The sequence below is a fragment of the Pelodiscus sinensis genome, chromosome 4 (assembly GCF_052426305.1).
Source record: "Pelodiscus sinensis isolate ZL-2025 chromosome 4, ASM5242630v1, whole genome shotgun sequence".
NCBI classification, from domain to species: domain Eukaryota; kingdom Metazoa; phylum Chordata; order Testudines; family Trionychidae; genus Pelodiscus; species Pelodiscus sinensis.
Genome location: NC_143055.1, coordinates 85,078,597 through 85,092,074, shown reverse-complemented (window position 1 = coordinate 85,092,074; position 13,478 = coordinate 85,078,597). Strand labels below are relative to the sequence as shown.

The 13,478-nt window shown below is 40.6% G+C and overlaps 1 protein-coding gene across 2 annotated transcripts in view; it reads left to right on the top strand.

Moving 5' to 3' along the window:
* SMAD1 (SMAD family member 1) overlaps positions 1-13,478 on the top strand; it is a 69,750-nt gene that overhangs the window by 45,515 nt on the left and 10,757 nt on the right. For both annotated transcript variants that reach the window (XM_089777975.1, XM_006114681.5), the window contains 2 exons: positions 7,990-8,247; positions 10,970-11,086. In XM_089777975.1, the coding sequence (XP_089634101.1) occupies positions 8,085-8,247; positions 10,970-11,086 (280 nt within the window). In that variant the 5' untranslated portion in view covers positions 7,990-8,084. The remainder of the gene's footprint in view (positions 1-7,989; positions 8,248-10,969; positions 11,087-13,478) is intronic.

Sequence of the window (13,478 nt, the reverse complement as noted above, 5' to 3'; positions counted from 1 at the left end):
ATGGATCAGTAACTCCCTCCTCCTTCTAACACCTGGGAGAACTCTGATCAGCACTAAGTTTTCTGGTCTATTTCCGGCCAGATGGGAAAGCTTTGATCAGGAAGACTAGAGGGAGCAGTGTGTACCAGCTGTGTGCAATACTCCCATACAGCCAGCATTTTTGGAGAGGAACATTAGACAGTAATAGAATTAGAGGTGGGGGAGGAAAGCAACAAGGAAAGACTATAAAAAAGCAAGGGCAAAGGAGAAGTTGTTGCTGCTCCAGTCTGGAGAATGTATGTGTGGGAAGGGGGGAAAGGGGGGAATTAAGTGTCCTTTTCAAAGACAGAGAAGATATATTGAGTGGAAACCATCCAAGAGGAGACAAGAAAATGGAGACAGGATGAATTAGACATGGAAGAAGAAAGGGATGGGAAGGGGGTTGGAGACAGGGAGTCAGTCACTAGCTGACTTTAAACAAGGGAAGGAAAAAAATGGTCTGACTTCCGTGTTAATGAAATTCTTGTTTCTAGACATTGTTTTTCTAGCAGGCGTCTTACAGTTCTGTAAGTTTGGGGATGGGAGACTACATAGTGTCACTGGTGAGGATTTGTCACATTGCTTCATAGTTTTAGCATTGGGTGTATCTTTTAAAAATGGTATGCTACAACAGGTGTGTACAATTCCCCAAAATAGCAAACAACTGTCAGTTTGTTTGGCATGTGGTATTCAGCTTTCTTCATCTAATTTTTGCCAGTTTCAGTTCTAAAATGCACCACTGAAAACAACTGGAAGGGAACCAGATTTTAGGATTTTTTCCCCTTCTCCAGTGTGAATCAGAGAAGGGGATTTTGTTATTGATTTGTCAATGGGGATAAATCCTTTTAAAAATTTAACCAGTTTCCTGTCAGATGTCAGTCCAGAGTTGAGGTTGAAAATCTTTTCACCTATATGGCAACTTGATGGTAGTAGTAGGTAACCGGTTAAATGGGGGTGATGCTTACTGGTAACTGGTTAACCAGCAGCCCAGGCAGGCTGGAGCAGCCCCCCACCTGACACAGGCATGGAAGGGGGGGCTGTTCCTGCCTGGTCAGGCCAGCCATGCCATGGGAGGTGTAGAGGTGTTCAGTTCTGCTGGACCTGTGCTCCAGTCTGGCATGGCCCAAGCAGCCTGTTACCTGCAGTGGGCGTAGCCAGGCCTGCCATAAGCTGCTGTGGCCCACTGCACCCTGGGTGTGGGACCGGTTACTTGGTTAAATGTAATGTTTAACTAGTTAGCTGGTTAAATGGGATTTTACATCCCTTCTTGGTAGCTCTGGTTACAGGTGTACTGAGAAGTTGGATCACTTCAAATGTCCGTCCAGACTACTTTTCCTACAAGCTAATAAGTGTACCTTGAATCATAACAAGGAGTTCTGATCCACAAAAGCTTATGTCCAAAAAACTGTTAATTTTTAAGGTGCCACAGGACCCCTCAGTGTTTTTACAGATCTAGACTAATATGGTTACCCTTCTGAGACCTTTAAGCATAGACACGTGCTGAATTCTGAAGGCACTGTGACCAAATGTCAATTTAATGAATCAGTGGTCATCCAAGTAAAGCCTCTCATGTTAACGAAGCATTATAATGCAGGAAACTTAGTAACATTACTTTCCAAATGTGCTGTGCCAGATGTCTGACTTCAAAATTACAGTAAATGAAGCAACAAATGTTTTTAAATAAAAAGTCTTCAGTAGCAAATATGCAAAATGACAAATCGAGCTGTGAGGTCTACTGAAATTGAGAAATAAAGTTAAGAAAACCAGACTCTCAGCTGTCGCCTTGAATGAATAGTCTGGAATGTGTGCCTGTCTGATCATAGTCACCCAAAACAGACTGCTGGATGGCTATTATAGAGTCTTTCCATTTGCAGTTAGTGTAACTTAAGTCCTATTGAAGCAAACAGCTAAAATCTTGGCACTTCCGCTGCTGAGAAACAGCAAAACAAATTTTCACCACCACATGGCATAGGAAAAACCTTGTTTGAATCAGGTGGTGTTAGAACAGCAGAATGTAGCTAAGTCCTCTGAGACCAGCTTTGGACATAACAATCTTAGTTACTGTTAAGAGCAATTAAATACAGAGTGTATTAAAGAGTGTAAGTGTCTTTATATGTCCCGTAGTTACAGGCTACTTATGCTTGTCAAGGAAAGTCTTGTTCTCTTGTACTATCTGAAAAATGAGTGCCTCAAAACTTTCTTTCCATTTGATATTTAACCTTTGGAAGGTAAAGTGGGGTCTTAAGAAAAGGTTCCAACCAATATGCTCGCATCAGCTATCTAACACTACAAATGCCAAAGAAAGTGAAGCAAATTCAGATTGAATCCTCAACTTAAAATGTACTAAAATCAACTCTGTTTAAACTGAGGCTGCTAGCCAGTGTATCGCAGCTGATTTCATCTGCTGAGGACTCAAGTGGAAGGGAGAGGTAGGGTTGGGTTTTTTAGGTCTTAGCTAAAAAACCCTTTTAGAATTTTATAAGCTAAAATTATTGCCATAGAGATTTCCTTCTCATTCCTAATTATTCTTTTGCCACTTCATCCATACAGGATTTTCCATCTTGAACTCTGAGCATGAGTCATAGAATCATAGAGCTGGAAGAGACCTCAAAGTCATCAAGTCCAGCCCCCTGCTCTAGGCAGGACCAATCCCAACTAAATCAACCCAGCCAGGGCTTTGTCAAGCTGAGACTTAAACACCACTAGGGATGGAGACTCCACTACTTCCTTAGGTAACCCATTCCAGTGCTTCACCACCCTCCTAGTGAAATAGTTTTTCCTAATATCTAACCTGGACCTCGAGCACCACAACTTGAGACCATTACTCCTTGTTCTGCCATCTGTCACTACTGAGAACAGCTTTTCTCCATACTCTTTGGAATCTCCCTTCAGGAATTTGAAGGCTGCTATCAAATCCCCCCTCACTCTTTGCTTCTGCAGACTAAACAGACCCAACTCCCTCAGCCTCTCCTCATAGGTCATATGCTCCAGCCCCCTAATCATTTTGGTTGCCCTCCACTGGACCCTCTCCAATGTGTCCACATCCTTTTTGTAGTGGGGGGGCCCAGAACTGGACACAATACTCCAGATGTGGCCTCACCAGAGCCAAATAAAGGGGAATAATGACATCTCTGGATCTGCTGGCAATACTCCTCTTAATGCACCCTAATATGCCATTAGCCTTCTTGGCTCCAAGGGCACACTGTTAACTCATATCTAGCTTCTCATCCACTGTAACTCCCAGCTCCTTTTCTGCAGAACTACTACTTAGCTGGTTGGTCCCCAGCCTGAAACAATGCTTGGGATTCTTCTATCCCAAGTGCAGGACTCTGCACTTGTCCTTGTTGAACTTCCACAGATTTCTTGTGGCCCAGTCCTTCAATTTGTCTAAGTCACTCTGGACCCTATCTCTGCCCTCAAGTGTATCTTACCTCTCCCCCAGCTTAGTGTCATCTGCAAACTTGCTGAGGGTGCAATCCATCCCCTCATCCAGGTCATTAATAAAGCTATTGAACAAAACCGGTCCTAGAACTGAACCCTGGGGCACTCTGCTAGAAACCGACCGCCATCCTGACATCGAGCCGTTGATCACTACCCACTGGGCCCAGCTTTCTAGCCATCTTTCTATCCATCTTACCCTCCATTTATCCAATCCACATTCTTTTAACTTGCTGGCAAGAGTATTGTGGGAGACCGTATCAAAAGCCTTGCTAAAGTAAAGGTATATTACACTTCTGGTCTCCCTTCTGGTGCTCCTTTCTTATTCATTGAGTGGTGGTAATTTTGGTCTGTAAAACCTTTTGTTTTATGGTCTTAATTAGACCTGTACAATCCCACAGACTGCAGAAACTACCTGAAGTAGAAGCTTCAGGGGGTAGCCCAGGTAGTTTGTACAGGATAAACTTAAACAAAAAATGTCTGGTAGCATGTTACAGACTAACAAAACATGTAGATGGTATCATGAGCTTACGTGAGCACAGCCCACTTCTTCGGTCATCTGAAGAAGTGGGCTGTGCCCACAAAAGCTCATGATACCATCTACATGTTTCGTTAGTCTGTAACGTGCTACCCGACTATTTGTTGTTTTTTAAGTTTACCTCAGGTGGGATTGTTGCATAGGCTAACTGAGGACCAAATTTTAGACCTGGAGTTAAAAACCAGGTGTTTGAGAGAGGATAGAATCTAGCTCTTTGTCTTGTGCAACAGTTCAACAAAGCAGCTAATTGGCACTTTAAAAACCTTACTTTTAATTGATGAAGCAGACAGATGTGACACTCAGATCTGCTGAGTTTAGAAGGTATCTGTGGTTAGTCATTTTTTTCTGAAAAACACTTTGAGTATATATTTCCCTTTTTAAATAGTGACTTCTATATAGAAGTGAGAGATTTTCAGGTAAAACTAATATTGCTGCTTCTCACTGTAGCTCTTCTTGTTCATTGAAAGAGCTTGTGAAAGAAATGTCTCCCTTTTCCTATCACTACGACAATGTCCAGCAGAGATGTGCCCTAATAGGTAATAGCAACACACACTGTGTGTGTGTGTCTGTGTGTCTCTCTTTCTCTCTCTCTCCCTCTCTCTCCCTCTCTCTCTCTCTCATATATATATATATATATATATGCTTTCTTCCCTTCATTTACTTCTTTCTGGGGCTAGCACCTGCTACAGAGATCAACCTTTTCTGCTGCTGTGCTGAGCCTCAGTTATTTGTTGTTCTGTATGGTTCAGTCTTCAACAGAAGCTCTCAGGCTTAAATGGGAGTAAGAATGATTTGTGCTCACAGTACTATTTTTGAACAGTTGTCCATTCCTCCATATTTTTGAACAATCTTTGGCTACACTAGCACAGTTAACTGAAGTGGAAGTAACTCCTCTCTTGAGTTAGAAGCTCTCACTTGAGCTAGGCAACACTGTGAAATGGCATTTAAAAAGTACAGTGTGTGTTAGCACAACTTAGCAGCTCCTAACTCGAGCTGTAGCCTGACAGGCCAGCTGAGACTCTCTAAAGCACCAATTCACTTGAGTTAAGGAGTTTTGGGAGGGGGAAACTCTGCAGTTGTCTTTTTTTTCCTTTGATTTTGTTTACCCTGTAGCATTGTGAATGTTTGAAATATTTTGAAAAAAATAGTTTTCAAGATACTACATAAATTTCAACTATCTGCAATTTGGAAAAATACTTAAATTACATTGTAATGAAATATATTTTTGTGAGATTTTTTTTCTCCGCCCTCCAAAATCATATCATGTATCTTGGAATGGTTTGGATGCAGGAGGAAAACATGGAGGGGAAATGTAGAATTTACATCCATACTTACACCTGCTTTTTTTTTCTAATTTTTTTGTGAAGGGATCAGTTGCAACTGGAGATGTGTACATATGCCAAAGGAAAATCTGCTGCTGTTCTTTTTAATTACTAAAACCATATTGAAAATATCCTGTTTCTCTTGCTATTTTAAAAAGTGCTATAAATCACATGGCTTCCTGTGATGTCATGTATGTCATTGTAAGGGTGGGAAAGGTAGATGATGTACTTTGTTTTTCAGAAATTAGCTTAGAAAAGTTTAACCTTCACCTGCAGGAAATAGAGAGGTAGGGAAGTAGTGTTTTAATGCCCGGAGAAGTAAGAAATTATTACAAAGACAGAAATGGGGAAAATACATCTTTAAACACAAAACCTTTTCCCTTCTAATTTATTAGGACAACACGTTTGCTGTGACAAGTAATACCCTATATAAGAATGTAGCTGCTGAAACAGGCAACCACATGAGGTAATCGGTTACTCAAATAGTTACATGCAGCTCCCGGTCCAGCTCCCAGGGAGCCGGCTATTGACTCACTGCTGATTTTGTACCAGAGGCAGCAGCATGGGGTGGCCCACAGGAGGCAGCTTTGCCCTGCACTGCTGCCTCTGTATTAGAGGCAGCAGTGCAGGGCAGAAGCCGGCTCCCTGGGAGTGGGGTGGCAGGTGACAGCTGGTGTGCACCAGGAGCTGGCTGCCGCCCCATGTGTAACCCCTGAAAATTTCAACAGTTACACAGTGGCATGCATTTTAACATCCCTAATTTGAATTTTATTGAATAAGATCTGCTCAGAGACCCAAAAGGTTTTTAGAGCAGATTTTAATGAAAAGAGGAATCCTTCTATTCAGAGGAATTGTGCCTTGTTGCTACTGGTAAGATTTGAAATATTGAGGTGAATGGTGGAGTAAATGTAAATGAATTTCTCCAGTTGCTGGAATATGCACAATAGAATTAACACGTTTCTTCTACTCATTTGCCTGGTGATGTATCAGGCCAAAGAGCAAAAACTTCCAGCATGTGAGATCTTAAGATAGCACATCTCCTGCATCCTGTAACATGACTGTATTCATTTAAATGACTGGATAGTTAACAGTGAAACAATCCATTTAAATAATGACACCCTGGCTTAAGGATTGTAAATATAATGAAAACTGCTGTTGGTGAAACTGGATATATATGTACAGTTGGTACTGATTTGACTTGCAACTCGACCTTAAAGTCCAAAGGTCTGATTCTGCAGCTTGTTCTCTAAACACAAATTCTCTGTTGTCAGGACTGCTTAAGTAAAGATTTGCAGTTCTGAGCTAGCTTGTGTAAGTAAAATCTCCTCTGGATATATCAAAGTCATGAAAAACTGCAAACAATCTCGTGGCATCTTCTGCATTTGAGGTCAGCAACTGAGCTGCTTTCATCACAGAGAGTGAGTTTTAAACAGATGAAAGAGGAGGCCTTTGAACATAGTGCCACATGCGAAATTTGCATCTGTGTCTTAGACCTTTTCTCACATGGGTGAACAGAGTTGAGGGGCAGCATATAAGCCTCTGGGAATAAGACGTTCTAGTTTGTTCCATTCCCTCCCACCCTTTATTTTCCTTCTCAGCCAATTCTTGGGATGTTGGCAGGCTCCAAAAGGGATTTTTTTCCCCCATTTTCCTTAGCCAGGGAGTGAAGTGGGGTGGAACAAAAGGAATCAGGTTTCATGGGTCTCCCACTGTTGTGTGCCTTCCTCCCATGATTCTCTTCCTCCCAAAATAAAAATCTACAGCTGTGCTTTAAAAAGGGCTGGTTAATCTTCTAAATGATTTACCCTCTGCTATGAGGAGTTTGGAAGCAGACATGCTTGTCTAAAAAAGCTGACTAAGATTATTATGTATTAACACATCTGGCGTCCTGTTCATTTCCTCAGTTAAAATAAATTAAAAATAAATCTGTTTCCCTGGAGTATATGGATCTTGGAAGTCTGGTATTATGAGCAAGTTCTGACCTGTGTCTCGCTTGTCCCATAATAATAGGGTGGGACTTCAGTTTGACAGATTGCTGCTGTGTTTTAATTGCGTTATGTAACACTATTTAAATTAAGCTTTTGATGGTAATTTGACATAGAGGGTTAAACTAGTAACCTTTTTTTATTAACCCTAAAGCACATTGCCTAAGCTAAAAATAAAATTACAGCTGTTGGAACCAGGATTAGTTCAAGGCCCATGTAGTATTAGCATCATGTTTAAAAAAAAAAATGTTCTCATTAGTGGGGTTTTGGGTTACAAACCATTAAATGATTAGCATGGGAACCAAGTGCAATAAAATGAACTATGGGTCAGCATTAAATTGTGAAATAATGTTACATTGCATCTCTGATAATTTATTAAAAATGAAAAGATTTTTATAGCTTGTCCCTTTGTTCTTCTTTACCGCCTGTCATAAAAACAAATGTATGGCTAGGGATCCAGACAACTAGTCTTATCATTGTGAATTTAAGTTATGCAGTAACAGGATACAAGGAAAGGGTTTTTGCCTAAACATATGTTCCTAGAATGTGACTACCTCATTTCTGACACACATCTATATGGCGTAAGGGACATGGACAAACTTTTTTTACTTGATCTAAGTATTTGTCTATGCATGATGGTAACCCATAGGGATCTGATCTTCACTATTTTTCATTTTCCCTCTTCTAGTTCTTCCTCCAGTGCTGGTTCCAAGACACAGTGAATACAACCCTCAGCATAGCCTCTTGGCTCAATTCCGCAACTTGGGACAAAATGAGCCTCACATGCCACACAATGCCACTTTCCCGGACTCTTTCCAGCAACCTAACAGTCATCCATTCCCCCACTCCCCCAATAGTAGTTATCCGAATTCCCCTGGAAGCAGCAGTAGTACCTATCCACACTCACCTGCTAGCTCGGACCCAGGAAGTCCTTTCCAGATGCCAGGTAAGATCACCTCTCTATGAGTTAAATAGTGTTACTAGATATTGTAAATTCTGTTCAGCTAGCACTTAAGTGTATTCTATAGCTAGTTGGAGATGTTAGGGAATGTAATGACTAAATCAGGTTGCCTAGCAATAATTATAAATGTTGTTGGTATTCTTTCTAACACAGGTAAAATGCTTGAATACGTTTTTTGTTTTTGTCTTACAAATCAGCTTCACTTTTGGGAAAATAATGCAGTATTGCAGCTTTCAGTCCTGGTGTAGTTTTGCGGGAAGAGTGGTATTATGCATGTCTAATAATCTGACGACAAAAAATAGTGCTACAGAAAGTTCGTGATCAGGAAAGAAACTTACTCTTTAAGTTTAGCATTAGTTTATAGTTCTGTAAAAGATGTTTCCCAAGAGGATTGCACTACCACTATTTTATTCAACTTATTCACATAGTGATGTAATTCTAAGAAACTAATGCTTCAGCTGCATAATAGTCTCTCAGCAGAGGCCATGTAAAGAAACCCTTAGCATGTCTTACTTAAAGACAGTGAAACAATTGCCTTTTATTTCTGTTTTGGCTGTTGGCTATTAGACATGTAAAATCCTGTTTGTTTAGCTAGTTAGTTAAACTTAACGTTTAAATGGATATCCGATTAATTGTGGGTGGGCGGAAGGCTGCTCTAGCCAGGTTGGAGTGCCCCCCACATGGGGTGGGTCCCAGGGGACTGGAGCAGCCCCCTGCCCACAGAAGGCGGGGAGCTGCTCCAGCCCCCACCAGTTAACGGTTAAAATCCCTATACTGACTATTTCTATAAAAACCTGTCTTTTTTTTTCTTGGGTTGTCCATGACTAAGTATCATGAAGAAATAGGGTTGCCGGGTGTCTGGTTTTGAACCGGACAGTCCAGTATTTGAGCTTTCTGTTCAGGAAACAAATTGAGAAAATATAAATGTCCGGTATTTTCTAAATAAGATGTAATATGGATTGTGATGTAATGTCAAGTGTGTCCGGTATCTTTGTTGAAACCATCTGGCAACCCAATGAAGAAAGCAGCTTCTAAAAATGTTTTTGCTTTAACTTTTTGCTTCTGAGAATGAACCTAGGGAAATGGTGTTGCCTGCCTTCCATCGGGACTGGAGGAGGGAATGGGGAAGAGAGATTTGCAAAACTGTGCATGTTATTTCTTCTGTAAAGGGGGTGCTCATTGAAGTTGAACTACTGATATTTGTCTCTTCACCAAGGGAAATTTCTGGGTAAAGATTTGTGTGTTGCATGCATGTGTTTATAATTCCTTTTGAAAAATCAGTAACTTATGGCAACCCGCCTATCCCAATATTTTATTTAAGACCGTACAGAATAAGAATTTGAGAGATTTAGGTTCTGGGACCCTGTGTCCCAGTGGATACAGATCAGGTCACTGGAGTCCCATGCTTGGTTTGTAATGGGAAAGGTTGCCTACAGATGGTTTTATGGTACTTCATTGAATTTGGTTTCTAATGAGTCCTGTTTTGCCTGCGTTCCTGGCTAGAGGTAAAGCAGACTCAGTAGCTTTAATGGAGAAACTGAATTGTGGAGGGTGTTGTGGTGGGGGAAAAATGAAGGCATCCAACTTGAGATCTTAGCCTGACTCAGTATTGTGAGTCATTGCCTTGAGACAGGACTCTTGGCCAACACCCACTTTGTTTTAGTAGCACAGGAGGAAACCCAGTTGTTAAAATGTAGGAGGGGAGCAGGGCTATTCTCTAGAAATGTGAAAATGTTGCATATCCTGGCAAAATGGTGTCCTTCACAGTACTCTCTAGCCATATTTTCTCAGGTGTGTATGTCAGCAGCATAAGAGTTCCAATTATACAAATGTCTTATAGATTTAGACTCTGAATAAAGGATCACATTTTTTTATCCTCACCATCCATGGTGCATGCCTGCCCACTTAGTGGGACTGCTTGTAAGGCCAAGTGGAAAAGGATGGTAAAAATTGGGAGAACATTGCTGTCTTCTTACTGTCCTGCTTAGTTGAGAGTTGTGTTACTAACGTGAACTCATTTGAGATTTTGAAGACCAGAAAGTTGCATGGAAGTTACCAGCCTATTTGCCTTTTGGTTACTTGTCATGATAGTGACTCACTCACTGATTGGGTGGGGAAGGGGAGAAGATAAGTGCTGCAGAGGGGAAGGCACTTACTTGCTCTCTGGTGCAGAATGGTAGTAATTGAATATGATGAATCAGGGCAAAAAATCTGTGGGGGTCAGGAAGGAATTTTTAAGGCGTTCTTAAGAGCTTAAATCCCTTTTAACAATGAGACTTAGAACCTAAAATATTTAATGGCCTGTTACAGTGAGCATAACAATGCCTAAATACATTTACAAACTCTTGACTCGAAATCCTGTGCTTGTGTTCTGTTCCTGTTCTGTATTAACGTAGGGCTGCGGGTGCTGAGCATGGAAACATTGATTTGTAGACTGTGCCTTGAACTTATGAAGCACTGTTGACACACATGCAGCTGAGCTTGATTGATATAACTACGATAAAAATTACTTTCATATACAATAACCTTCTGCTTCCCTGGATCAAGGTCCATGATTGCTTTCTCAGCCATTCTGATGAGTAGGTAGAAGTTCTAGCCGAGTCAGGCTGAAAGTATTTCCGAGCTAATGCTCAACTGTTCATGTGGTTATATATGTACATTTTTAAAGAGACGGAAGGAGTTGTATCTCTGCCTTTTCTATATTTAGCTGATACTCCCCCTCCTGCTTACCTGCCTCCGGAAGATCAGATGACACAGGATGGCTCACAGCCAATGGACACCACCATGATGGCACCCTCAATTCCCCAAGAAATAAACAGAGGAGGTAAAATGCTTCTATAATGGGTCTTTTTTTCTGCTTGGTTTCTGAATTGCAAAAAAATTTTTTAAAGCTGATTATTGATATGGATTCACGTTATTTATGGAACTATGTAGCTATAGACAATAAGAAAAACTATAGGGAATATGGATTTTTCTCCCCTTCCCTACACTCTTTGGAGATGAATTTAAACTCACTTCTGAGTATCTAGATGTGTGTATTTAAAAAAAAAAAAGTGATCACACGTGACTAAGGCATCAGTGTTTTTCATTTTAAATATTGATTTCAACCAGAAGAATCCAAAAGCATGTTACAGAAAGTTGTAACAATCACTGAAGTTAAACAGCTGTTACGATAGAGCATAGTAATTGTGTGCAGTGGCACATAGCTTGCTGTTAACAGGCAGTGAAAGATATCTATTTGTATTATAGTGACTTATTGAGACCGTGCTTGACATTGTACGGTTGACCTGCATGGTGCGAGAGTGACTTTAGAGCAGGGAAAATAGCTGCCTAAATTGAGATTTTTTTGGGATACAATATATCTTCACACTTGCAAGCAGTCCCATGAATACTTTAATACAAGCAGTCAGGAATGTTAGTATGTTTCTCTTCTGAAACACGGTATGTCCAACCAAAGTGCCTCTTGTCAGGATATTGCACTGGTTCGGCTCTCACTTCTAGAGAAGAGCATGTTGCTAAATTGCCAACACTGCTTCCTGCAGAACCCTGGGTTTTTCCTGGGAGCTTGGGGGAGGAATGTTTCCTTTCCTATGTTAAGTAGTGACCTGATATGACCCTGCTTAGCTTTTGAGATTGCAGCGTGAGGTGGTATTGCTGCAGGGAAAACGTGTTAAATTCTTTTCATTTTGTTTTATGTCCTATGGCACAGACAACTTTTTACACATGGCTTTTTAAACACATTGCAAATATAAACTGCTGAGTAAAGGATTTAGTGCATTCAACACATGGTGAGAAATAGCCCCCTCTGAGAACACTTAGGCTCATATAGCCGTGCATTCAGCCAGGAGAGTAGTAGCAAGTTGAACACTGTGCCACTTTGATTATAAAGATAAAAAGCATATGAACAACCTAACTATTGTTTAATTTCATACAAGTTTAAAATGTCTGGGCTTACGACTATATCTGACCCTTTAATATATCCTTATCAGTTCTGTGTTAACTTATTTTCCTTCTTCAGGGTGAGCTTGCATTTGATAAGCACCATCTTTGTCAAGTTGTTTTGCTGATCTATACACTATATTATGTACTGTCCTTTGCAGCTGATGAAGGCCTAAAGTACATTTATCAGTGTTTATACCTAACTCTGCAGACTTCTGCACATTTCTTTTCTTGTAAATACATAATATCTGTGCTATGGAATTTTTATATCACGTGTGAGACCCTTAACAATCAAAAGAAATGTTTTGCATTTTTCTTTTCATTCTTAAAAGAAAAGATTTTTTTTTTTTCTTCCTGCTACTAAGTTAAATGGTATTCTTTTAATTCGCTGTTTCTTTAGTGGCAAGGGAAAGACAAATTTATATCTTTTTCTTATACTTCTATCTCCCTGCTCATTTTTTGAGTCTGTCTGTTTGCAGACCATCCTCTTGTTATATATTGGCACATCTAGTGTCTAATTGCCCTCTAAAAGGTCTTCTAGAGTTGTATAAAAGCAGTTGTTTCAATACATTTTTATGTTAAACATTTTAGTTGCAAATGTTTAGAAGCGTGTTCTTTACAGAGATTTGTTAGTCTTAAGAGATTTGATTTAACAAGCTGCATCCTGTCACTGAAGCTGGGTAATTTCCATTGTTGGCCCATGCTGGGAATAGAGAGACAAAACGCACCTGCTCTGCATGACTTAAAGCAAACGTAAGGAAGTTAGTATAAAATCTGTGTGAGAGAGATATGATTCATTCTGTAAGAATGGCCAGCTGGCAAGATTTCTTCCTGAGTTTGAGAACTGGGGCAAAGCGGTAGCTTTGGTAGTTACTGGCAACTTAATTGGAAAGTAAAATGTAGTAACCCTTTACTAATAATTAAAGGCCCTTTTTACAATGACTTAAAAAGGATTAACAATTCTGTGGCTTTACAAAACTTAAAGCCCTTTTCATGAGCATTTCTTAGGTTGCATTTAGGGCCCTGATCTGCAGAGCAGCTATCCCAGATTCCCAAACTGTATGTACAAAGCATGAAAGAAATAGTCTTTCTCTTAACTTACCGTATTTTCCGGCGTATAAGACGACTTTTGATGTTAAAAAACATCCCCCCAAAATCAGGGGTCGTCTTCTACGCCGGGTATGCGGCTTTGCAAAGCCTCGGGGGAAGCCGGCGGCGGGGCAGCCCAGGCGCGCCGGGGCTGACCTGCTGCCGGGGTGTCCTTAGAGGCTTTGCTC